The sequence below is a fragment of the Lepus europaeus genome, chromosome 7 (assembly GCF_033115175.1).
Source record: "Lepus europaeus isolate LE1 chromosome 7, mLepTim1.pri, whole genome shotgun sequence".
In the NCBI taxonomy this organism is placed as follows: domain Eukaryota; kingdom Metazoa; phylum Chordata; class Mammalia; order Lagomorpha; family Leporidae; genus Lepus; species Lepus europaeus.
In genome coordinates this window covers 96833058-96859476 of record NC_084833.1, presented here as the reverse complement: position 1 = coordinate 96859476, position 26419 = coordinate 96833058, and the positions used below count along the sequence as shown (strand labels likewise).

At 42.8% G+C, this 26419-nt stretch overlaps 1 protein-coding gene and 1 non-coding gene across 2 annotated transcripts; one reads left to right on the top strand and one right to left on the bottom strand.

The window, feature by feature from the left end:
• POGLUT3 (protein O-glucosyltransferase 3) lies at positions 1 to 25018 on the top strand. The gene is made up of 8 exons (XM_062196968.1): positions 1 to 205; positions 7955 to 8152; positions 13839 to 14125; positions 17573 to 17789; positions 19199 to 19395; positions 20611 to 20805; positions 22409 to 22513; positions 24161 to 25018. Exons 1-8 carry the CDS (start codon positions 1 to 3, stop codon positions 24284 to 24286), a joined length of 1530 nt encoding a protein of 509 aa, XP_062052952.1. The 3' UTR covers positions 24287 to 25018.
• On the bottom strand, positions 14463 to 14570 carry LOC133764916 (U6 spliceosomal RNA). The gene has a single exon (XR_009866485.1). It is a non-coding gene; the product is annotated as a U6 spliceosomal RNA (small nuclear RNA).
• Positions 25019 to 26419: the final 1401 nt, after the last annotated feature.

Below are 26419 nucleotides of genomic sequence, written 5' to 3'. Positions count from 1 at the left end.
ATGCGCCGCCTGCCGCGGGCCGTGCAGCTGCTGGTGCCGCAGCTCGCCCTACTGGTGGTCGCCGGGGCCCCGGAGGCGCGGGTGAGCGCGCCGCGGAGCCTGGTGTGGGGGCCCGGGCTGCAGGCGGCCGTCGTGCTGCCCGTCCGCTATTTCTACGTGCAGGCGGTCAACGCGGAGGGCCAGAACCTCACTCGCTCGCCCCCAGGTAGCGTCCAGCCGCGGGCCTCCCTCGCCCTGCCGCCCGGGAATCGGCCCGAGGCCTGCGTGGCGTCCTCTCTGGGGGTCTGCCTAACCTTTCTCTCTTCCTCCTCCTCCTTTCTCCCTCCCAGACACTCCGGCGGGAGGGAGTGGCCACAGAAGTTTGTGGAATGAATGAATGAGTCCAGGGGCCCTGCCACATTGTGCAGGATGGATGGGCTGCCCGCGTGTGGGAGGACGGTGCTTCCGCCTCTGACTTTGGCCTCAACTGTGGGAGCAATCAGGGCGTGCCTACCCGCGTGAGTCATCAGGTCCATTACGTTGCCTGGGCCTGATGGGTTTGAAACAAGAATTGCCACCCTGACGAAATGTCGGGGCAGAAGGCCAAAAGGAGGCAGTTTTTTACATGCTACGTTTTCTTCTTAGCTTTAAGTCCTTGAAAGCATTTTACAGGAACTGGAGAAACTCAGCAGAAAGTCAGATTTTTTTCCTCTGCCGAGGGTAGATCGTGTCCCAAATCCCTCTCTTCGGGTCCTTCCTCCCACGTTCTTTACATCTTGCAACTTCTTAGGACTTGCCTTGCTTGTTTCACGTAGTTGCCAGTTAGGATTGCTAATTTATGTCTTATGTTTAGGGCTGCTAGCCAGCTGGCACAGTGCTTTATCAACAAAGAGGCAATCAGAGTAAGCCAAGGTCCCTTCCTCTGACAGCCAGACTGGGAAGTGGGCCCCAGTTTGGGATGGAGCGTGGAGAGATTAGGCAGAGCAGAGATTAAGATGCAAACATAATTCACTTTTAGATTTAATTTTTTAAAAGATTTATTTATTTATTTGAAAGGCAGAGAGAGGTCTTCCATCTGCTGGTTAACTCCCCAATTGGGCGCAACGGCCGGAGCCACGGCGATCTGAAGCCAGGAGCTTCCTTTGGGTCTCCCACCTGGGTGCAGGGGCCCAAGGGCTTGGGCCATCTTCTGCTGCTTTCCCAGGCCATAGCAGAGAGCTGGATCAGAAGTGGGGCAGCCAGGACTTGAACCTGCTCCCACTTGGGATGCCGGCACTGCAGGCAGCGGCTATACCTGCAGTGCCACAGCGCAGGCCCCTAGATTTAATTTTTAAACTTTCCATTGATTCATCAAATTCTTACTGGCTGTCTATGTGTTGAGTATTCTGCTAGGGATATAAGAATGAGAAGACAATGCCTGCCCATCAAGGAACTTTCCTTCTGTTGGGCAAATAGACTTGCAAACAGCCAATCACAGAAAGTATATTTGGGGCAATGAAGGCATGACAGAGTGCAGTGGATGGGGCCAGCACTGTGGTGTAGTGAGTAAAGCCACTGCCTGTAGTGCAGGCAGCCCATGTTGGCGCCAGTTCAAGACCCGGCTGCTCCACTTCGGAACCAACTCTCTGCTATAGCCTGGGAAAGCAGTGGAAGATGGCCCCAATCCTTGGGCCCCTGCACCTGCATGGGAAGACCTGGAGGAAGCTCCTGGCTTTGGATTGGCGCAGCTCTGGCCATTTTGGCCAATTGGGGACTGAACCAGCAGATGGAAGACCTCTCTCTCTTCTCTCTCTCTCTCTCTCTGTGCCTCTCCTTCTCTCTCTGTGTAACTCTTTCAAGTAAAATAAATAAATCTTTAAAAAAAAAAAAAGAGTGCAGTGGAAACAATTGAGGAGCTGCCAGCCTGCCTAGGTGAGTGTAGGAAGACTGCAGGACGAAGATGTGAAGGAGGAGAGGGTTTGCTGGACAAGTATGCCAGTGGATGCACCAGCATGTGCGACGCACGGAGGTAGGAGAAGGTGTGATGTTCCTGGAAATAAGTTATGTAATGATGCTGAGCAGAAAAGGCTGTGGATTGTAGCCTGAAATCTTTAAGGGCCTTAAATATCAAGCACAGGATTTTTAAAACTAGGTAGAGAGCCACTGGAGAGGTTTTTTTGTTTTTGTTTTTTAGGATTTATTAATTTATTTGAATGTCAGGGTTACAGAAAAGGAGAGCTAGAGGCAGAGAGAAAGAGACCTTCCATCCTCTGGTTCAATCCCCCAAACAGCCACACAGCTGGGGCTGGGCAAGGCTGAAGCCAGGAGCCAGGAGCATCTTCTGGGTCACTCACATGGGCACATTAGAAGAGAGCTGGATGGCTGGTGCCGTGGCTCACTAGGCTAATCCTCCGCCTGCAGCACCGGCACACTGGGTTCTAGTCCCAGTTGGGGTGCCAGATTCTGTCCCAGTTGCTCCTCTTCCAGGCCAGCTCTCTGCTGTGGCCCGGGAAGGCAGTGGAGGATGGCCCTGCACTGCATGGGAGACCAGGAGGAAGCACCTGGCTCCTAGCTTCAGATCGGCGCAACGCATCAGCTGTAGCAGCCACTTGGGAGGCGAACCAACAGAAAAAGGAAGACGTTTCTCTCTCTCTCTGTCTCTCTCTCACTGTCTAACTCTGCCTGTCAAAAAAAAAAAAAAAAAAAGAAAAGAAAAGAAAAGAAAGCTGGATAGGAAGTGGAGCAGCTGGGACTTGACCCTGTGCCCATGTGGGATGCTAACACTGCAGCGGAGGCTTAATCTTCTATGCCACAGTGCCAACCCCCACTGGAAAATTTTGAGCTGAGGAGTAACAAGAATCTGACTCTTCCTTAACCAAGTTGGTGGCTCGTGATGGACATTTGATTCAGAACACCATTCCCAAAGTTGTCTTTGATTATCACTCTGATAACATGCTTGTCAGGCCCTAAGTTTTCAGTTGGTTTCATATGTTTTGTATGCATTAGGATAGGATAAATAAATAAGATTCTGTTGACAAATTCATAAATGTGTATTGGGGTTGGAAAAACTTCCTGTCAAGGGTCAGATACTGTGTGTCAGATACTGCCTCTGCCTCTCTGTAACTCTTGTCTTTCAAGTAAGTAAATCTTAAAAAAACAAAATAAAGGAATAGCCAGGACTTGAGCCATATGGGATGCCAGTGTCACTGAGCCACAATTTCGGCCCCTCTCTGAACTTTTTGAATATATCTTTTCTCTTACGTCTGACTTAATGTGAGCATTTCCTCAGCTCTGGATATAGGGAGAGCTGGTTGATGCTGTCAAATTCCAAGCATCTAGCACAATGCCTGGCAGAGGGGCTGAGTAAATATTGTAGAAGGATAGGAAGGACAGAGCGAGGGAGGGTTGAAATATGTCAAGAAGAGGGCTATAAGTACTTACTTTCTACTCCATTGTCTGCCTTCATCAGTAATGATATCTTCATGAAATAGCCTCCCCTCCTTGTTGGGTAGGACATTCGTGTATTATTACTTCATAGTCTTGTGAGGTAGGAAGGATAGATACTCTCCTCGCTTTAGGTATTGGAAACTGGACTCACTGAAGCTAGAATGCCTTACCCCTTGGCCCCAGAACTCACATTGTCAGAACCAAGACTGGAACCCAACTATTTGAACTCCTGCTGCTGTGCTATTTTCCTGTTTCCAAGTCACCCTTGATAAGATTGTGGAGCATCAGTTCTCAGTAAGATCTTGGCGAGTGTCCATGACCAGCAGGTGCCAGACACTTCTGAAGGATTTCCATTTAGTGCCTTAGCCTAACATCTTGGCCTTCTGGGATTCTCTTCCCTTGACCATGTAGCATCAGCACTTTTGTTGTGGCTGCAAAGAGCTGTCATACATTTCCTATAGTACAGGGGGTGGGAGTATGACTGCATTGTACTAGAAGTACCAGAGACATCATTCCAACGTTGAATCCTGCCAAGCTGCATTCAGATGTTTGACTCTGCTAGTCACTGCCTGTATTTATGACATTGTGCAAATTCCTTAACTTCCTGGAGCCTTAGTTTCTTGACCTGTAAAATGAGCGTGACAAATACATACCTCAGAAATTCTTATAGGAAATAAAGGAGTTGGAAAATATATATGGGTCTAGCATTGTAACAAAGCAGGTAAAGCCACCACCTGTGATAGCAGCATCCCATATAGGCACCAGTTTGAGTCCCAGCTATACCACTTCTGATCCACATCCCTGCTAATGGCTTATGAAAAGTAGCAGAAGATGGCATAAGTGGGCCTCTGCTACTCACACGGGAGACAGGGATGAAGCTCCTGGCTCCTGGCTTCAGCCTGGCCCAGCCCTGGCCATTGTGGCCATCTGGGGAGTGATCCAGCAGGTGGGAGACACCTCTCTCTCTCTCTCTCTCTTTCTCTCTCTCTCTGTTGTGTGTGTGTGTGTGTGTGTGTCTCCCTCTTTCTGTAACTCTTTCAAATAAATAAATAAATCTTATTTTAAAAAAAATAAGAAAAAAATGCATATGATGTAGGAAAGAACTGGTTTTAGGACCTGGTTCACAATAGAGGTTAAGTAGGTAAGTTTTTAGAAATGCTTTTGATATTTTCCAAATCAGTAATTTTCAACATTTCTGATTCTAATGATGTAAGTTGTACATACTGTCTTTTGTTTACACAGTCACTGCACTCTCATCTTATTAGCTATTTCTCTAAATGAAGTTTGAATCTATGGAGAAGAAAACTCAAGCTGAATTTCAATTCTGATTCTTAATTTTTAATTTTTTAAATTTATTTGACAGATAGAGTTAGACAGTGAAAGAGAGAGAGAGTAAGGTCTTCCTTCTGTTGGTTCACCCCCTAAAAAGGCTGCTATGGCCAGAGCTACACTGATCAGAAGCCAGGAGCCAGGTGCCTTCTCCTGGTCTCCCATGGGGGTGCAGGGGCCCAAGGACTTGAGCCATCCTCCACTTCCCTCCCAGGCCACAGCAGAGAGCTGGACTGGAAGAGGAGCAGCCGGGACTAGGACCTGGCACCCATATGGGATGCCAGCACCACAGGTGGAGGATTAATCAACTGAGCCACGGCACTGACCCCTCAATTCTGTTAGATTCTATTAGCCCCCAGAGCAAATGAGAATTCGCATTCTCTCTAGTTGAAGCAATTTCATCCTTTACTTTTCTCACTTTCTCTTTAAAGATTTATTTATTTTTTTTATTTGAAAGGCAGGGATACACAGATGAGTTGGGAAAGACACAGAGAGATATTCCATCCATTAGTTCACTCCCCAAATGGCCACAATGTCCTGGCCAGGTCGAAGCCAGGAGCCAGGAACCTGTAGCTTCCTCCAGCTCTCCCACGTGGGTGGCAGGGACCCAAGTACTTGGGCCATCTTCTGCTTTTTCCAGGCCATTAGGAGGAGCTAGATCAGAATGGGAGCAGCTGGGACTTGAACTGGCACCCATAGGGAATGCCGGTGTCACAGGTAGCAGTTTAACTCACCATGCCACAATGCAGGCTCCTCTCACTTTCTCTTTTATGAGGTTACAATTACGTGTTTCTATTTCAGTCCCGATCAATACTATTTTGTGTTGATTTTTATAATTTAATGCTAATAAAGATTAGTAAAAATTATGATTAAAATATATATTTGCATTTCCATTGCTTTGTTATACTGTTACAATTGTAAATACTTTTTTTTTTTAATTACAGGAGATAGGCAGAGAGAGTGAGAGAGAGAGGGAGAGAGAGAGAGAGAGAGATAAGGAACCTTCCATCCTCTGCTTTGTTCCCCAGATAGCTGCAGCCACTGGAGATGGACCATTCTGAAGCCAGGAGCCAGGAGTGTCTTCCGGATCTCCCGCATGGATGCAGGGGCCCAAGCACTTGGGCCATCTTATGCTGCTTTCCCAAGCACATTATTAAAATTGGAAGTAGAGACTTGAACCAGTGCCCATATGGGATGCTGGTGCCACAGGCAGTGGCTTTACCTGCTATGCCACAGCGCCAACCCCATAAATATGTTTTATTTAAAAATTTTGTTTTATTTATTTGAGAGGTAGAGTTACAGATGGAGCAAGAGACAGAGAAAGGTCTTCCATCCACTGGTTTGCTCTCCAGATGGCTGCAACAGCTAGACTTGAGCAAATCTGAAGCCAGGAGACAGGAGCTTCTTCTGGGTCTCCCACGTGGGTGCAGGGGCCCAAGGACTTGGGCCATCTTCTACTGCTTTCTCAGACCTTGACTGAGAGCTGGATCAGAAGTGGAGCAGCTGTGACTTGAACCAGCTCCCATATGGGATTTCAGTGCTACAGGCAGTGGCTTAGCCCACTACGCCACAGTGCTGGCCCCATAAATATGTTTTTAAATATAACTTTTAAGTACTGTCTCAGAGACAAAAGTATTAAAATTGGAAGAAGCCAGTGATGTAGTTAGTAGTTTCGATTTACAAATAATGAGGTATATTTACAGAATTTGTTCTGTAAGTCTACTTCTTTCCCAAAAAAATCACACTCAGTAATAGATTTGTCTTATATCTGTTTTATTTACTTAAAATAGCAGATTTATGGAAAATAAGAATATTTGATCAGGAGACAAAAAAATCCTTTTTCTATCTCTCCAGCTTGGAAAGACAGCAATGGAAATAGCTTTCTAATTCCCAGACTCTGCCCTCCCGATTTTCAGTCTGCTGCACCATGTAGCCTTTCAAAGCCAGGGGGAAATGATGCAGAGCAATGATTAATGTGTCTCATATAGGATTTCAATTTCACATTCAATTATTACCTTTTTATAACATCTTCTATGTTTATTCTATATTATGTTAATTCATTTATGTTAGAAATTCCTTTCATAATTTTATCTTACTTGTTAAAGTCATCCTAAAACGTCTAAGTTTGGTACTTGGCTTTTAATGGCAAGGTATTAGATACTACTTTCCTCTTACTAAATTGAAGAGGCTGAGAAACATTTCTTCTGAAACACACACACACACACACAAAATAGAACCCTTGAAGATCAAAAGAAAGTAGAAACTCACACTGACAGGATTTGGAAACCAAGAATATGTAATAAAACTATTCAGGAATTTTTAAAAGGCACATGAAGTATGCCTAATTCATAGCAGAATGAATGTGAGATGAAAGGTAATTTGCTCACAACTTGCTGTTTGCTGGGGCAGTGGATGTGAGATGATTCACTACGCCTTTAGAGCGTTGCCCTGTGATACGGTCTGAATGGTGTTCCCATTGCACTCTGCAGAAAGAGGCTGCAGAGTATATTCCTGGACCACAGTAGCATTAATCCCAGCAGTATTGTTTCAAAGGCTGAATAAATCTGCCAGTAGAAAAGGGCATGTTTGTTAAGAAGGCAATTTTTTACCTGGAACAAAACATCCAAAGAATTTGGGAGTTGAAGGGGAATATCATAGTATAACTATTTCATTTCGAGGTAAAGAAACAGAATCAAGTAAACTCTAATATTTATGAAGGTATGTAAATTGTGTGTGTGTGTGTGTATGTATGTATGTATACAGTCTGGTAACTAGATATAATCTCTTTTTACCTAAAGGAATAGGCTTAAAAATATCACTTGAAATTTGAGTTTAATAAGGGAGAAATTCAGAAATGAGAATTCTTAGATATTTAAATGATATACAAAGAAAGCTTGTATATTTTACAAGGAGAAAATTGAAATACTATAAAAGACTGTCATTCTTAGAGTTCTTAGATTTTTCAACTATCCTGGCTTTAATGGTTTTTTATGAATTGATTTTGTTCATTCTGTAAGTCATTATGGACTTGATGTGTCCAATGTTGAGTAAGATTCTTGGTTTGAAGACATGAACCAGATGTAGTTCTTTTCTTCCAAGCTAGAAACATCTGGTTTACCATTGATGCTACAGGAAAAAATAGCTTCTATCTAGAGACATTTCCAATGATGCCATAATAATCATTAAGTAGTAGAGTTATTTATTTCTTTTCCTTTTTCAGGTGAAACATTATTCAAAGTAGTAGTCAAATCTCTTTCATCTAAAGAGCTGGTCCGGATTCATGTCCCTAAACCTTTGGACAGGAATGATGGAACATTTTTGATGAGATATAGAATGTATGAAACTGTAAACAAAGGGCTGAAGATAGAGGTCCTTTATGGTGGTGAACATGTGGCTCAGTCTCCGTACATTTTAAAAGGTAAGTGATTGTTATGTAATCCAGAGCTAGTCTTATTTGTAGGGCCCGTGCCTTTTAGAATGATTTATGATGACCTTGAAGTCATGTGCCACAAAATAAACACTGTATACATGTTGAAGTTCATTTGTTAATTTTATTTTTTTGAATTTTGAGTTAACATGTAATATTTATACATTTTTACAGGGTATACTGCAATGTTTGAATACATATACACAGTGTAAAGTGATCATAACAAGCTATTAACCTTTCCATGTCCTTATCTCTTCACTGTGTTCAGAGCCAATGAGCTCTTCTCTTCCAGCCCTTTATGTAGTGTATAATCCATTATCACGAACCATAGTCACCCCATTGTTCTTCACCTGTATTTCAATACCCATTAGCTAACCACCTTCTGTGCCCCTCCCCCACCCCTTCCCAACTTCCAGTAATTACTATCTCAAATTCAGATTGTATGTATGTATATATATACATATACAAGTAAATATATACATGGTTTCTTTTAACTTCTACATGAGAGAAAACTTACCTTCCTATTTCTGTCTTGCTTCATTTAACACAATGATTTCCAGTTCCATTCATTATACTGCAGATGTTAAGATTTCATTAGTTTTTGTGGCTGGATAATATTATATTGCATATGTATACCACATTTTCCTTATCCAGTCATCCACTGATGGATACCTAGATTGAGTCCATGTCTTGGCTATTGTGAATAGTGCTACAGTGAACGTGGGAGTGCATGTCTCTTAGGCTGATTTCATTTCCTTTGGATATATACCCAAATGTATAGCAGGATCATATGGTAGATGTATTTTTAATTTTTTCATGAACCTCCATACTGGTCTCCACAGTAACTGTACTAATTTGCACTCCCACCAGCAGTGTGTTGGGGTTTCCTTTCCTCTACATCCCACCAACATTTATCTTTTGCAGTTTTGATAATGGCCATTCTGACTGGAGTGGAAAGGCATGTCATGGTGGTTTTGATTTGCATTTCCATGATGGCTAGTGGTACTGACATTTTTTCACGTGTGTGTTAGCCACTTAGTATTACTTTTTTTTGATGTGTCTATTCAGATCCTCTGCCTGTTTCTTAACTGGATTGTTTGTTTTGTTGTTAATGAAGTGTTTTTAGTTACTTATTTGTTTTGGATATTAACCCTTTGTCGAATGTATAGCTTACAAATATTTATTCCTGTTCCGTCAGTTGTGTCTCCCCTTTGTTGATTAGTTCCTTTCCTGTGCAGAGGCCTCTTGACTTGACATCATGCCATCTGTCTGGTCTTGCTTTTATTGCCAGTGCTTTTGAGGCTTATCACAAAAAACATCACTGCCTATCTTGGTGTCTTGGACTTTTGTGAATAGCTACAATGAGCATGGGTGTGCAAGTAGTAGTTTCGTAGCTTCAGTTTTTACATTTAGATCTTTTAACTTGAGATTTTTTTTTATAAAATATTGCATTTATTTATTTGAAAGGCAACATGACAGAAAGGCAGATCAGAGCCAGATCTTCCATCTTCTGGTTCTCTCCCTAGATGGCCACAACAACCAGGGCTGGGCTGGCCCATGGCACAGACTGGAGGCCAGAACTCCATCCGAGTCTCCCATGTGGGTGGCAGGGATCCCAGCTACTTGAGCCATTAGCAGGAAGCTGGACTGGAAGTGTAGCCAGGACTCCAATCCATATACTCCAATAAGGGATGCAAGTGTCCCAAGCCACAGCCTAACCTGCAGCACCAGAACGCCTACCCTTTAACTTGTAATTTTAAGGAGAAAAAAAATTGAGTAATTTAATGAGATTTAGTGAGAAGAAAAAATATATTATATGTTTACCCATGTAATTCCCATATTCAATACTCTTCATTCTTTTGTTTAGATCACAATTTCTAAGTGCCTAAATGATTTCCACTAATATTACTTCTATTGTAAGAACACTAACAATGAATTCTTCAAGATTTTGAGTGTCTGGCAGTATTTATTTTTCTTTCTTTTTTTTTTTTAAAAGCATTTATTTATTTACTTGAAAGCAGCATTACAGAGAGAGAGAAAGGGAGAGACAGAGAGAGATCTTCCATCTGCTGGTTTATTCCTCAAATGGCTGCAATGGCCAGAGCTGAGCTGATCCAAAGCCAGGAGCCAGAAGCTTCTTCTGGGTCTCCCACATGGGTGCAGGGCCCCATGCACTTGAGTCATCTGCTGCTTTCCCAGGCACATTAGCAGGAAGCTGGATCAGAAATGGAGCAGATGGGGCTTGAACCAGCACCCATATGGGATGCTGGCACCTCAGGTGGCAGTTTTATGCCACAGTGCCAGCCCCCTGCTTGCCTGCCTGCTTGCTTGCTTGCTTTTTTTAAGATTTATTTATTTGGAAGGCAGAGTTACAGAGAAGCAGAGGCAGAAAGAGAGAGAGAGAGGGAGAGACAGAGACAGAGACAGAGACAGAGACTGAGAGACCTTCCACCCAATGGTTTACTCCCCAAATGGCCACAATGGCCAATTTGAAGCCAGGAGCCAGGAGTTGCTTCCAGGTCTCCCACACCGGTGCAGGGGCCCAAGCACTTGGACTATGCTCTGCTGCTTTCAGGCCATAGCAGAGAGCTGGATGGAAGTGGAGCAGCCAAGTCTTGAACCAGCACCCATATTGGATGCTGGCACCTCAGTGCCAGCACCCTTTGCCTTCATTTTTAAGTCATTTTCTCTGTGTATAGAATTCAGGTTGACAGGGTTTTTTTCTCATAGTACTCTACAGATGTTATCCCACGGACTTTTCACTTCTGTCGTTTCCAACAGTAAACTTTACCATTATGGTTATCAGTGTTCCTCTGTATTGCTTTTAAGGTTTTCTCCTTATCAACTGTTTTGAGCTGTTTGTTTATTACATACCATGGTATAGTTTTAATTTTGTTCATATATTTTGTGCTTGGAGGGTTGGTGTTTTTTTTGTTGTTGTTTTTTGGTTTTTTTTTTTTTTTTTTTTTTTTTTTTTGTATTTTAGATTTATTTATTTAAAAGGTAGAGCTACAGAGAGAGAGGAAGAAAGAGATCTTCTGGGGCTGGCACCATAGCATAGCAGGTGGAGTCTCCACCTGCAGTGCTGTCATCCTATATGGGTGGCAGTTCAAGTCCCTGCTGCTCCATTTCTGATCCAGCTCCTTGCTAATGCACCTGGGAAAGCAGCAGAAGATGGCCCAAGTGCTTGGGCTTCAGCACCTACTTGGAAGACCCAGAGGAAGCTCCTGGCTCTTCTTGGCTGTGGTTTGGCCCAGCTCTGGCTGTTGCAGCCATTTGGGTAGTGAACCAGTGGATGGAAGATTGATCTCTTTTTCTCTCTGTCTCCCTTTCTCTTTAACTTTGGCTTTCAAATAAATAAATCCTTAAAAACAAGGAAGAAAGAAAGAAAGAGAGAGAGAGAGAGAAAGAGAGAGAGAGAAGGAGAGAGAAAAGAAAAGAGATCTTCTGTTGCTGGTTCACTCCCCAAGTGGCTGCAACAGCCAGGGCTGAGCCAGGCTGATGAAACTCCATATAGTTCTTTGACATGGGTGTCAGGGGCCCATGTACTTGGGCTATTTTCCACTGCTTTCCCAGGCACATTAACAGGGAGCTGAATGAAAAGTAAAGCATATGGGACTCAAACTGGTGCTCATGTGGGATGCTGGCATCACAGGTGGCAGCTTAAGCCACTGCACCATGACACTGGCCCCCTTTGCTTGGGTTTTATGGCGCTTCTTTGATGTTTGAATTCATAGTTTTAATCCAATTAGAAAAATTATCATTCAGTTTAGAAAAATATTGACTACTATTTCTTTAAATATTTTTTCTGTTCTACTTAAACCCCTTTGAGGATTCTGATTACCCATTTGTTAGGCTTGAAATCATCCCATGGTTCATGATATGCTTCCATTTGTTTAAAATTCTTTCTTCTTACTATTTTATTTTGTATAGTTTTTTTTAATCGCTATGTCTTCAAGCTCACTAATCTTTGCTTCTGTAATATCCAACTTGTCATGAATCCCAGACATCGTATTTTTCATCTCTTGGTGCTTTTCATCCTCTTGAGCTTTTCCCAGGGATACGAAGTTATGTGGTTGAGTTACTTAGAAATAATTCTTTTGAGTTTTGCCTTTACAGTTTGTTAGATAGGACTAGAACCTTGTTTAGTCTAGGGCTAATTATTTCCCTCTACTGCGGCAATACCTTTTGCATCCTGTCCTCGAGCCCCATGAATTAGGAGGCTGTCAGCATGGCCAGCACCAGTAGCACTATTCCGAGGCTTCTATGCACTGTGGGTATTCTTCCCTGCAGTTATTCCTGATGGCTGCTCCCCTGTCTGGATGGTTTCTGCACATCCACACACTGGTCATATGCTCTGCTGAATATGCGCTTGAAAGGAGCCTTGTGCGGATCTCTGGAGTTCTCTCTGCGCACATGCGCACAGGTCTCTTCTTTCAGATCTCTGTCCTACAAATTCTAGCTGCCTTGGTCTCCCAGGACTCTCAGCACGGCCGCCAGGGTCTACCTACAGTTCCCTTCCCTCACTGCAGCCTTTAAACAGTAAACTCTAGGAACTGCAGTTCTCACCTTAGTTCTTTCCTACTCTCAGACTCACCTCTGTCCTACACTGCATGGTGTCCAGTGTCTTGAGAACTGTTGTTTCATTTATTTCATCTGGATTTTTCTATAGTCCTGGGTAGAAAGCTAGGTCAGTCCCTGTTGCTCATCTTGGCCTAAAGTACAAATGCTCAAGAAATATAATAATTTTACCAATTATTCTTATGTGAAATATACATATATATCTTACAACAAGATATAAAATTCACATAATTTTTTTTAAATCTTTGGAAAAAGTAAATGCTATTATTGACCAATTAAAGTTATACTACCAGACCTTCCCCAACTAGGGTTACATATTTCTTCTTTTTTTTTTTTCTTTTTTTGACAGGCAGAGTGGACAGTGAGAGAGAGAGACAGAGAGAAAGGTCTTCCTTTTGCCGTTGGTTCACCCTCCAATGGCCGCTGCGGCCGGCGCACCGCGCTGGTCCGAAGGCAGGAGCCAGGTGCTTCTCCTGGTCTCCCATGGGGTGCAGGGCCCAAGCACTTGGGCCATCCTCCACTGCACTCCCAGGCCATAGCAGAGAGCTGGCCTGGAAGAGGGGCAGCTGGGACAGAATCCGGCGCCCCGACCGGGACAAGAACCCGGTGTGCCGGCACTGCTAGGTGGAGGATTAGCCTGTTGAGCCACAGTGCTGGCCTACATATTTCTTCTTTGAGATGTGCTGATGAAAGTGATTTTAAGGGTTCAGAGGAGGAGAAGCCATCTTGTTTTTAAGAAATTATCACCCTTACTATATTCTAAAGGCTAAAACTTAATATATTTTCTTTTACCGTGTTGAAAGGCAAATTGTTTTATTTTCATCAGTCATTTATATCTCACTTAAATGAGTTTATCAGCCAGTTGACCTGGAGTAGATTACTTGAAGAGAGTGCATGTGCTTGCCAGGTTGTCCAGGGTGTTTGGAAAAAGGGACAGAAAGCAGGAGTATCTGACCCTGACCCAGATACTTGTACCACTGACTTGTCTAGGGGAGTTTATCTGTGGATAACCTTCGAATTGATTAAGGAAGCAGAAACAGCTGCCTGTGTGGGTGCTTGTTAAAGGAGCGTGGCCTTCTCTGTTTTGTCCCCCTAGGACCCGTGTACCACGAGTACTGTGACTGTCCAGAAGAGGAGCCCCACGTCTGGCAGAAAACTCTTTCCTGTCCGACCAGGGAACCACAGATTGCCAAAGATTTTGCTTCCTTCCCCAGCATCAATCTTCAGCAGATGCTAAATGAAGTCCCCAAAAGGTTTGGGGATGAGAGGGGCGCCATTGTTCATTACACTATCCTCAATAATCGCATTTACCGGAGATCTTTAGGGAAATACACAGACTTCAAAATGTTCTCTGATGAGATTTTGCTGTCACTAGCAAGAAAGGTAAGACAGTGAATGAATTGACCCCAGTAATCCTATTGTTGCCTTGTTGCATTTGAACATTTAAATGCTTAGAATTATAATGGCAAAAGGATGAAAATGGATCTGTCTTTCCTGTGAGATTTAAATTGAATGGCTTGAACCTCCAGCCTAGGTAGCTGATCCATACAGTACACTCCCAAGGTCTCTGTGAATGCGTAGATGTTTATAGCCTCAGAGTCACTTCTTTAAGTTCTCTGTTCCTGTTGAATACTCCTTCCATTCAGATTTCACCTTCTGCCACTGTTCTCCTCTTCTCAAAATGACTTGAACGTAGAATACGTTTTCCTTATTTATTTTTTTTAATATGGAATGCTTCACGAATTTGCATGTCATCCTTGCCGCAGGGGCCATGCTAATCTTCTCTGTGTCGTTCCAATTTTAGTATATGTGCTGCTGAAGCGAGCACACTTGTCTTAAGCACCTCTTTTTTTTTTTTTTATAAAGATTTATTTATTTAATTGAAAGAGTTACACAGAGAGAAGGAGAGGCAGAAAGAGAGAGAGAGAGAGGTCTTCCATCCGCTGGTTCAATCCCCAATTGGCTGTAGCGGCCGGAGCCGCACTGATCTGAAGCCAGGAGACAAGAGTTTCTTCCAGGTCTCCCACACAGATGCAGGGGCCCAAGGACTTGGGCCATCTTCTACTGCTTTCCCAGGCCATAGCAGAGAGCTGGATTGGAAGTGGAGCGGCCGGGACTCAAACCAGTGCCCTTATGGGATGCCGGCACTGCAAGTGGCAGCTTTACCCGCTGCGCCACAGCACCAGCCCCAAGCACCTCTTGAAAATAGTGTACATGGCCAGCGCTGCGGCTCAGTAGGCTAATCCTCCGCCTTGCAGCGCCGGCACACCGGGTTCTAGTCCTGGTTGGGGCGCCGGTTCTGTCCCGGTTACCCCTCTTCCAGGCCAGCTCTCTGCTGTGGCCAGGGAGTGCAGTGGAGGATGGCCCAAGTCCTTGGGCCCTGCACCCCATGGGAGACCAGGAGAAGCACCTGGCTCCTGCCATTGGATCAGCGCGGTGCGCCGGCCGCAGCGCGCCTACCGCGGCGGCCATTGGAGGGTGAACCAACGGCAAAGGAAGACCTTTCTCTCTGTCTCTCTCTCACTGTCCACTCTGCCTGTCAAAAAAAATAATAATAATAAAATAAAATAAAATAAATAAAAAATAAAAAAAAGAAAATAGTGTACATGACACATTTTATGGAAGGTTAGAGTAATAGAGATTATTTTGTACTCATGCAACTTTAAAAATAAGCAAAACCCCTAACATTTAAAAATAGACATTGTGGGCAGGCATTTGGCATGGCAGTTCAGACAGTTTGGGATGCCCATCTCCTATATTGCAGTACCTGGGATGCAGTCCCAGCTCTGCTCCCCATTTCTGCTGCTTGCTGATGCACACCCTGCAAGGCAGCAGCTGATGGCCCAGGTACTTGAGTCCTTGCGGATTCCTGGCTCCTGACTTTGGCCTGGCCAACCCCAAGCTTTTGCAAGCATTTGGGGAATGAACCAATGAATGAGAGCTTTCTCTGTCTGTGTGTCTCTGTCTCTCTCTCTCTAAAATAAATCAAATAAATATTTTTAAAGTAAAAAGATTCCTGTACTGATAAGACTCTCAGTCATTCTTACCTCTGGGAATTTCTCTCTGGCTGTCTTTGGCCTGCAGGTCTTGGCCGCTTACTAAATATGCTTGGTTCTCCTGTCTTTCAGGCTCTCCATATCCCCCAACAACTTTCTCCTGTCCCATTATTCACCCCCCTTTCCACCATTGCTGCACTTAAATTCCCCTTGAACAGATCTGTTCAAACCAACTTTTGTTCTTTCTTGTTCCTGATGATTCAGGGTGAAGGATGGAGGCAGGTCATTTTATCCTTCTTACCCAGGGAGACCATCAAGACCATTTTCTAAACCATAAGACAATTTTCCTGATAGGAAATTCCCAATAGAATTCCCCAAGTTTCTCATATAATTTCCCAAGTATGGTGAATGTGTGGCTGATGTTAGCTCTTATTTTAAATAGCAGTCACCTTCCCACTATGCCCAGCTCACAATATGTCCATATGAACGTATTACAGGCACCTGATCCTAAAGGTAGAGCTCTCTTCCTAGGCTACCTACCACCTGTCGCTCTGCCCTGTATTGTGTCCTGTACTCATGTTCTTGCCTGTATCACAGTAGCTTTCAGCCAGGGATGATTTTTATCCTTTTGTGGACCTTTGGCAGTGTTTTGAGATGTTTCTGGTTGTCACAACTCAGGATTGCCAGTAGCATCTGGTGAGTAAACACGCTATGATGTGCAGTACTGTCCCCCACAGCAATGAATTAGCCAACCCCAGATGTCAGTTCTGCAAGGATCAGAAACCCTGCTGCCTACTAAGAACTTCTGATGACCAGTTTATTAATGAATGCGTGGATGATAGACAAGCAAGAGGGTGAATTCTCACATCCTTTACTCTTCACTTTTGTTCCCGCTTCTTTGCTGAGGTGGACTGGAAGAAATCTAAGATAAATAGCACTCAGACCTGGTCTTTAAGCAGCCTACTCTAGTGGGCCTTGTTTTTGTTATTTCAAAGTTGTACCACAGCTTCATAGGCCTCTAGGAAAAGCAGGGACCCAGGGCTCAAGTCATAGAGGAGAGAAAGTCATGGAGGAAGTAAGGTTAGATCTCGGCTTGACAGATGAGAAAAGGGACTGACAAGTTGAGTAAGTAGAAGAGCACTCCAAGCAAAGGGAATGACACAGTAAATGGATGGCATTTTCAGACAGTGGCATGAAGTTTACTGGTCCTTAGGCAAGTGGATTTCAAGCTAAGCTACAGTAAGATCTTGAGAACTTAAATTCCAGCCAGAGTTATTCCTTGTCCATGGGCTTAGGGTAATGTTAAGATTAGCAGTGACATTAATTTGGGTTTTATAAATTTGGTCAGAGAATAGATTGGAGTGGGGAACAGGACAGAATCAGAACACTTAGTAAGGAAGCTATTGTAGCAGTTGAGGCAAGAGATGATAAGAGCCTAAACCAAGGCAGTGACTGTGGACGTGAAAATAGGGGGTGGCAGATCCCAGAAACAGGTCAGTGTGGTCAAGAAGGGGATCCTGAAGGAGACTTGTAGATTCTCTCTTGGGCAGCTGGTGGAGAGGGTTCTCAAAGCTACTCATACCGCTTTACCTCGTTTCCACTGCTGTAATGCTAAATTGTAGAAACCCCTGTAGACAGAGGGAGCTGACAGCTGGTTAAGTGAATTTGCCTTGTACTGTCCTCAGCCATGGTTCTCTGATACTACTGATAGCTGCAAAGTGTTCTCTTCTGTTTTCAAATGGTCTGTTCTATCAGGAATACTTAAAAAGTCAAAGAACTGTAGTGTTTCGTACTGAAGACATCAGCACTGATGTTGATACTTTTGTTTATTTAGGTCCTTCTCCCAGACTTAGAATTTTATATCAATCTTGGAGATTGGCCCTTGGAGCATCGAAGAGTGAATGAAACCCCTGGCCCTATACCAATCATTTCATGGTGTGGCTCTCAGGATTCAAGAGATGTTATCCTTCCAACATACGACATCACTCACTCCACACTTGAAGCAATGAGGGGTGTGACAAATGATCTCCTCTCTATTCAGGGAAATACAGGTAAATTAAAGTGAATTCTCTAAGAAAAAGTCTAGAGGCAAAAAAAAAAAAAAAAAAAAAAAAAGTGAAGGCATTGTCCAGTTAGAGAGAGTAAATGTATATAGCTAAATAACCATTCTTATTTTCTAACTAAGAAAAAAAGAGAAACAGTACCCTAAACCCTGAAGTGGTTTGCTTAGGATTCTCCTAATCCCGAAATTAAAGATACATGGTCTGGGCTAGTAATGCCCACACCTGCTTTAACTGAATCTCTTTTGAGTTGATTACTTGTAAATCCCATTTTAAAAATTTATATTTAATAAAGTTCTCACTTTTAATTCTGATTCCACTGCCTTTATAATGTTGGGTGAAATGAAAGAATTTTTTAAAATAATAAATGATCTGTAAATAATGATAATAGTGCAAATTTGATGTTACTGCCTCTACTATTTTGTAAGGAATTCTCCCCTTTCCTTTTCTGCCTTCTTTATCCTTTAATGTCTGAGTTCCTTTCCCCCTGTTTGATGGCCTTGCACTAATGCACAGTACGGTGCACCTTTTAGTTAACGCAAACTCCCTGAGTAGAACAAACCCCTCCTTGTTTTTATAGCCTTGGTTGCCGTTTATTTTGTTTTTGTAGACTTATTTGGTGGAGAAGATTAGATACTTTTTTGTAAAATATAAGATGAAGTGAAAACTTACTTTTAATTTGATGACTAGATTTCTAAGGAGTGTCCTAAAATAATAAAAGGTTCTGTTTTATGATATGTTCTTTAGGACACTGACAGGTGTTAACCAAGACTTGTATGTTTAGCATAATAAAAACAGATAATTAAATTAATTCTGCCAGATTAGTTGCCTTCTGATAAAGATAAGATATATTTATCTTATGTACTTAATAGCATATTAGTCTTTCCTGTATCCAGAATGCTGAGCAGTCTTGAGTGTTAAAGCTTTGTGGATGTTACTGAGTTATGCAGTTTTTCCTGGCAACCTTGTCTAAGAACTAAAGCCTACTTCGTTTGTGATTGTGAAACAGAAAAGGTGGAAGAAGCTAATGCCTCTGTGAGTGGGTCAAATCATTAAATCTGTTTTTGCTTTGAACTTAGTCCAGCATTATTTTGGGTATTTCCTGGTGTTGTACAATAGAAAGTACCAGTTCTTGTACAAGCTCTCATTAGTAGACAAATGGGTGAAATTAGAGCATTTGTTAATACAGCAAATAAAAGGACTCTTTTTGAAAGTCTAAGCTTCAAAGCATATCTAGCAAATTAAGACCTAGTTCCATATATTTGGGAAATAACATCCACATTTGAAAATAAGTTGATGATAAAAGGGGTTTAACATTTTAAATAACAATGGTAAATTAAAGATGGTTGTATAATTGTCAACTTCATAATCATAATTTTTTTATGGCCTCAAACTTCTAGGCCCTTCCTGGATCAATAAAACAGAAAAAGCTTTCTTCAGAGGTAGAGATAGCCGAGAGGAGAGGCTCCAGTTGGTACAGCTGTCCAAAGAGAATCCGCAGCTACTAGATGCAGGAATTACAGGATATTTCTTTTTCCAAGAGAAAGAAAAGGAACTTGGAAAAGCCAAGTTGATAGGTTTCTTTGATTTTTTTAAGGTATGCCTTTCAGTCTTCCTGTATGGCTATAAAGGATGAACTTGTGTTGAAAGTCCAAATTTCTCCTGTCTTGTGAACGACACTTGCTTTTATGCTCTTTTATCTGACACAGGAAATTAAGGTGCTCTTTGTGATTTCCATTTCTTCACTGTTAACCTTGTCCAGCAAATAATTCAGATCTTTAATGCTCAAACTATAGTACAAGGGTTAACTTGGGTTTTGGATGCATTTATTTCTCTTGTTCTCTTTGTGGATTGGTTTCAATAAACTGGGAATAGAGATGTATTTTACATGAAATGATTTCAGATGTCTTTTGTTAACAAAGTATAAATTCCACATCTAGAAGATACGAGACGGAATCAGGGTTCAGGTCCTGCCTCTTATCCCGCCCTGTCACTGGCAGTAGGACCTCTGGTTCTTAGTGTCTGTGGTCTCTGAACTGCCCAACTCCACAGGACATTATCATGAGTTCAAAAGAGATATAAATATGAATATTATGATAAATTATTTAATATATAATTAATTACCAAATCTGGGAGGATAGCCGCTTCAATTCAGTATGACATAATAAGAAGATCAAGAGATTTGGACTCAGAGAATAGAGGTTTATAAATTTCTCTAGGTATCAGTTTTCTTGTTTGCAAAGTGGTAGAAAGCGTTAATAATATTTGTTTCATATTATTATAGTTGAATGAGGTTTAATGTCTATGAAAAGTGCTTTTGAAATATAAATAAAAATGTATTGATGGAATAAATATATAGAGTTAAGAACTTTCCCAGATTTCTGTCTTTTCAACTTTAAAGCTGTAAAATAAAGATAATGATGTCTTCTTATCTCATAGGTTGAGAACAAGAAACAAATTAAATAATGTGTTAATGAAAATGCGCATTATTAGTAGTATTCAGTTTTAGTAACTTTTAATAATTGGTTTTAATACCTGATTATAGAAATCTGGATTCTCCATTATGTAGATGTAATTGGAGCAGATACTCATTTCTATTGCCTGAGATTATTTATTAGCTTGTCTTTAAGTGTATTGTATTTCTTAAAACCAATCTACTGAAGATTTCTTGGGATTTTAGTACAAAGAAAGTATGTTACAAAATAAAATTTTCAAACACACTATTTGGAAAATGTAAAATAATTCCTTTGTGTTTAGTATTGACGAGAAGCCAGTGTTTGCTGGTTTATATTTGTCTTTTTAAATCCTGCAGTACAAGTATCAGGTGAATGTGGATGGGACTGTGGCTGCGTACAGGTATCCATATCTCATGCTGGGAGACAGCCTGGTTCTGAAGCAGGACTCACCATATTATGAACATTTCTACGTGGCACTGAAGCCTTGGAAGCATTATGTTCCCATTAAAAGAAATCTTAGTGATCTACTAGAGAAGGTTAAATGGGCCAAGGTATGCTTCTTGCGATTTTCAATCCACCAGTATTAGTTACATGAATCCCATCACAACACAGTTTCATTCGGCACAATGGAATCAAAGGCTATGAAGAGTGCATTGATAAGCGTCTCTGTCAAAGAGAAATGACCGTGCATGTTTGGCTTCTGTTCCACAGTCCCAGCAAGCCCCCTTCTCCCCTGGTGCAACAGCCCTTCTGCAGGACCTGGGGCAATCTGGGCTTCTCCTCAGTCACCTAGCAAGTGAGCTTGGGGTTCTTCCCCTGACTGCCCAGCCTAGCCTCTCCACTTGAGAACAGAATGAATCCGTTCTCATGGTGTAAAAACTTTTAAAAGCTTCATTTAAGGATTTAGTCAGAGCCAAATTGTTGTTATAAAACAACAGCTGTTAAAGGCTATATTGTTGTAATTAAAAAATTTGGTCATTAGTACTGCAGGACTATTCCTCCAGCATTGGGAATAGTCAAGTTACCTAATTATGTTTCTGGAAAATAGTTAATTTTCTGCCATGCTGCCCATAGGAAAATCCATTACCAAGCAGTTGTGCCTCCTATAAAGGGTCACAAAAACAATTCTGCCTTAGGCATCAAGTTATTTCCATTACCAAGTATGGCAGCTTAGAAATAGAATCAAGTGTTACAATGAGAGGGTAAATTTTATAGTTTTATTTAAAAAACAGTGTTTTAATACTTTCCCTTTTAAAGAAAGGAATTCCTATTTTATGGGAAACTTGTAATTCTTACGAGAGAACATAGCATGCTAAGAACCTGTGTTTTTACTTTTCTCTCTGTCTGTCTCTCTCACTGTCCACTCTGCCTGTCAAAAAAAAAAAAAAGAACCTGTGTTTTTCTTTTTTCTTTTTTTATCCTGCATCTTTTCTCTAAGTAATGAATAACTGTAAATGCCTGAAAGGTTTTCTTGTACATGAAACACTTTCACTCTGGTCTTCTCAGTCTGTAATTTACATTTTGTATGTTCTTGTTTGTGTAAGCATGAAGAGTACTTCATATAGAAAACCCATATTCTGGGGCCGGCACTGTGGCGTTGAAGGTTAAACCTTTGCCTGCAGTGCCAGCATCCCATATGGGAGCTGGCTCAAGTCCCAGCTGTTCCATTTCTGATCCATCTCCCTGCTAATGCACCTGGGAAAGCAGCAGAAGATGACCCAAATGCTTGGGCCCCTGTACACAAATGGGACCTAGAAGAAGCTCCTGGCTCCTGGCTCTGGCCTGGCTCAGCCCCAGCTATTGTTGCCATTTGGGAAGTGAACCCGTGGATGGGAAATTCTCTCTTTCTGTCTCCCTCCCTCTCTCTCTCTATATATATATCTCTGCCTTTCAAATAAATCTTTTTTAAAAATCCATATTCTGTATAATAGTAGACTGCAAATCTAAGAATATACAGAATGATTCTGATGTTGATTCTTGAGATATTTCAAGGAAACAAAAATTTCGAAAAAAATTCACACTTCCATTTAAGTTTTATTTCCATTATGTTCCATCTGTCCCCTGCTGTGCACGTCTGTCCCACCTCACACTCACCCCTGGATTTGTTAGGAGCCACAGGAGCTATTTTCATTCATGTTTTAAAAACCTTTTTAGGAAAATGATGAAGAAGCCAAGAAGATTGCAAAAGAAGGGCAGTTGATGGCCAGAGAGCTGCTGCAGCCACACCGGCTGTACTGCTACTACTACAGAGTCCTCCAGGTCTGTTCAGAGCGTCCCTCCGCCCATCGGGTGTCCGCAGACCTCCGCTTGGCCTGAGCGCTTTGTGCTTAATGATTCCTGAAGGGTTCAGAGAGTCACCTGGTGAAACTGTTGCTGAACCCAAGAACCAGCCAATGGGAAGACAGGAGCAGTGCTAATTGTGGCCTCCACTTTTTTTTTTTTTTTTTTTTTTGTAATCTGCTGTGCTCGCTTTGTTGAATGCCTTATGGACTTTCCATGTAGGAGTCTCCCGACCCTCCGCATCTTTCCTCATCTGGAAAGTGAGAAGGTTGAACTCGAGATCGTTAACCTCTCTTTCTGCTTGACATTTCCCCTCCTTATTCTCCATGCAATTGAAGATCCATACCTTTGCTATCAAAGTACAGTGTGGAAAGCAAATATTAAGGTGTCTGTATAAAGCAGTCACAGCAATGAGAAATGTTCTAACAACTTGCCCCAAGTCCTGCAGGATCCTGAGGATCAGTCCTTTGAGTGACTATTTTGTCCTTTACTCAGTAAAATCTCTCTAGAAAGAAAAAAAAATATGTATTTGTTTGTAACCTAAAATTATATCTTTGTTGGCAAAATAAGTTTGCTCAGATGCCACTGGCTGCTACCCTCTTGTAGAGAAATAAAAATGGCAAATTACACCATCTCCTAGAAGCAGCCCCTCTTCCCCTGTCCAGCTTTAATTTTATTTATTTATTTATTTATTTATTTATTTATTTATTTTTGACAGGCAGAGTGGACAGTGAGAGAGAGAGAGACAGAGAGAAAGGTCTTTCTTTTGCCGTTGGTTCACCCTCCAATGGCCACCGTGGCCGGTGCGCTGTAGCCAGCGCACCACGCTGATCCGAAGGCAGGATCCAGGTGCTTCTCCTGGTCTCCCATGCGGGCCATCCTCCACTGCACTCCTGGGCCACAGCAGAGAGCTGGCCTGGAAGAGGAGCAACCGGGACAGAATCCGATGCCCCAACCAGGACTAGAACCCGGTGTGCCGGAGGATTAGCCTATTGAGCCGCAGCGCCGGCCTCAGCTTTAATTTTAATAGAGGTTTTTCCTTAAAATATCTGCTGAACTCACTTGTTCACGTCACCATTTTCTCGGGTTTGGCCCCGTACCGGGAATGTGCCGCTAAATGCACACAAGGCCCTTGAATGAAATATCCAGTTCTGTCCATGGCCAGAGTGGGAGAGCATGTCAGAGGCCCATGACCATTTTTAGTTATGTGCAACTGCAGGCCTACAGGGAGGGATGTGTGAGCTCACCGGCTTTATTTTGAAAAGGTTTATATCATCTTTGCTGATTTGAGTTTTGCACAAAGCTAATCTTCCATTCACAGGTGGGGGCACATACTGAGAGCTGCTCTTTGATTCAAACAGAAATGTTAAGCTTGGCCCTTCCCTTCTACCCACACGTAAAATCATGGATTGGGGTTCTATGCTAGATTCTGAAATATTGCAGTAGCGCCAATCATCACTGAAGTTACAATGTTAGTCTGATGGAATAAGCCAGGCCTTTAGTTTCCGCCTGAAGCCACGCAGGAACTAGAAAAGATGACAATGACTGGGTGCGGGGGTTTGGTGGGGGAGGCAGTGCAGTGAAGTGTGGACTAATCTTTCCATTGCCTTCAAATACGTGTTTCAGAAATACGCCGAGCGCCAGTCCAGCAAACCCAAAGTCCGTGAGGGAATGGAACTCGTGCCTCAGCCGGCTGACGACACTTCCATCTGCCAGTGCCACAGGAAGAAGCCTTTGAGAGAAGAGCTTTAAGTCGGCCCACACTCACCGTCCTGTGTACGTCAGCTCCGTCCTGCAGGGAAGCCGGCTGTGAAGGACACTGTGGGAACCTCACCAGGGGACTCCTAGCGCTCTAGGTAGCTTTATGTAACGTGGCTGCGGAGAGCAGTATTTGAGCAACTGTTACCAAATATCTTTGAATACTATTTTCTTGTGGGTAAACATTACTTTTATCAGCGTCGTGGTTTTTTAAAAAGCAAAGTTGGGGATCATAGCAGATCGAGTTGTGCCAAAATGCAAGCCACACCTATGGACCTGTTTTGATTATTTTTATTAGTTTCTTTCTACGTTTGTTCACTCTCTTCCACTTCCAATTATGAAAAGAAAATGTTTGCCCAGGGTCCTCCACGTCCCCCATTGCATAATCTCTCCTCTTGTATGCTGCTTCTGACACTCAGTAATGGCGGCCTCTCTACAGGTGCACAGCATCCTATGCCGGGGTGCTGTGTTTGAATACTGGCTTCTCAGCTTCCAATCCAGCTTCCTGCTAATGTACACCCTTGGTGGCAGCAAGTGATGGCTCAGGTACGTCGGTCTCTGCCACCCACGCGGGAGACTTGGATTGAGTTCTGGGTTCCTGGGCTTTAGCCTGGCCCAGCCCCAGTTTTAGCTGGCATTTGGGGAGTTGGGGAGTAAACCAGTACATGAGATCTCATTCTCTCTCCTTCTCTCCCTCCCCTCCTTTAAATAAAATTCAAATAAATAGGCCGGCGCCGCGGCTCAATAGGCTAATCCTCTGCCTTGCGGCGCTGGCACACCGGGTTCTAGTCCCGGTTGGGGCACCGATCCTATCCCGGTTGCCCCTCTTCCAGGCCAGCTCTCTGCTGTGGCCAGGGAGTTCAGTGGAGGATGGCCCAAGTTCTTGGGCCCTGCACCCCATGGGAGACCAGGAGAAGCACCTGGCTTCTGCCATCGGACCGGCGCGGTGCGCCGGCCGCAGCGCGCCTACCGCGGCGGCCATTGGAGGGTGAACCAACGGCAAAGGAAGACCTTTCTCTCTATCTCTCTCTCTCACTGTTCACTCTGCCTGTCAAAAATTGAAAAAAAAAATAAAATAAAATAAAATAAAAATTCAAATAAATAAATAAAATTCTTAAAAATTAAAAGTAGGGACTGGCACTCTGGTGTAGTGGGTAAAGCCACTGCCTGCAGCGCTGGCATCCTGTATGTACACCGGTTCAAGTCCTGGCTGCTCCACTTCCAATCCAGCTCTCTACTGTGGCCTGGCAAAGCAGTTGAAGATGGCCCAAGTGCTTGGGCCCTGGCACCCACATAAGAAACTGGGAAGAAACTCCTGGCTCGTGGCTTTGGATTGGCACAGCTCCAGCTGTTGCAGCCATCTGGGGAGTGAACCAGCAGATGGAAGACACCTCTCTCTCTCTCTGCCTCTGCCTCTCTGTAACTATGCCTCTCAAATCTTTAAAAAAAATTAATAGTAGCTTCCTCTGGGAAGAGCCTATAAGATCAATTACAGAAGAGGGTGACTGTTATTAAGAGTAGCATGGAGACTGTGGTGGGAATTTTTTTTTAATGCTCATATCTTTAATTATTCACCAGGCCTGAGTCAAAATGAAGGAGAAACTGCCTTAAGCTAATAAATTCTAATTGATCTGAGTTATACATGTGAAGGACAACATAATTATTAATATACATGGGTACTTCAAAAAGTTCTTGCAAAGTAGAATTAAAAGATGCTTATTTTGGTGCCAAAATTTTTTAAATCCATGCGTACAAGGGGTTTTTAAAGATTTCATATTAATAAAAAAAACTGCCTTTTTTTCAAAGCTTTTTTGCACCAAAGTAAACTTACCTTTTAATCCCATTTTTCCATGAACTTTTAAAAGTACTCTCGTACATGAGGGCAACCTATAGGTAACATTCAAGGCTTAGGATTCCTAGCTCAGAAATCCATTACACACCCCCTGTGTACCATCAACCAAGATTAAGTTCACAGAAGAATATGCTCTTAAAAACAAGAGCTGTGGGGCAAGCGTATATCCCAGTGTTTAAGATGCTGGCTACGGTGCCCTTGTCCCACATCAGAGTGTCTTGAGTTTGATTCCCAGCTCTGGCTCCTGGCTCAAACTTTCTGCCAATGCAGACACT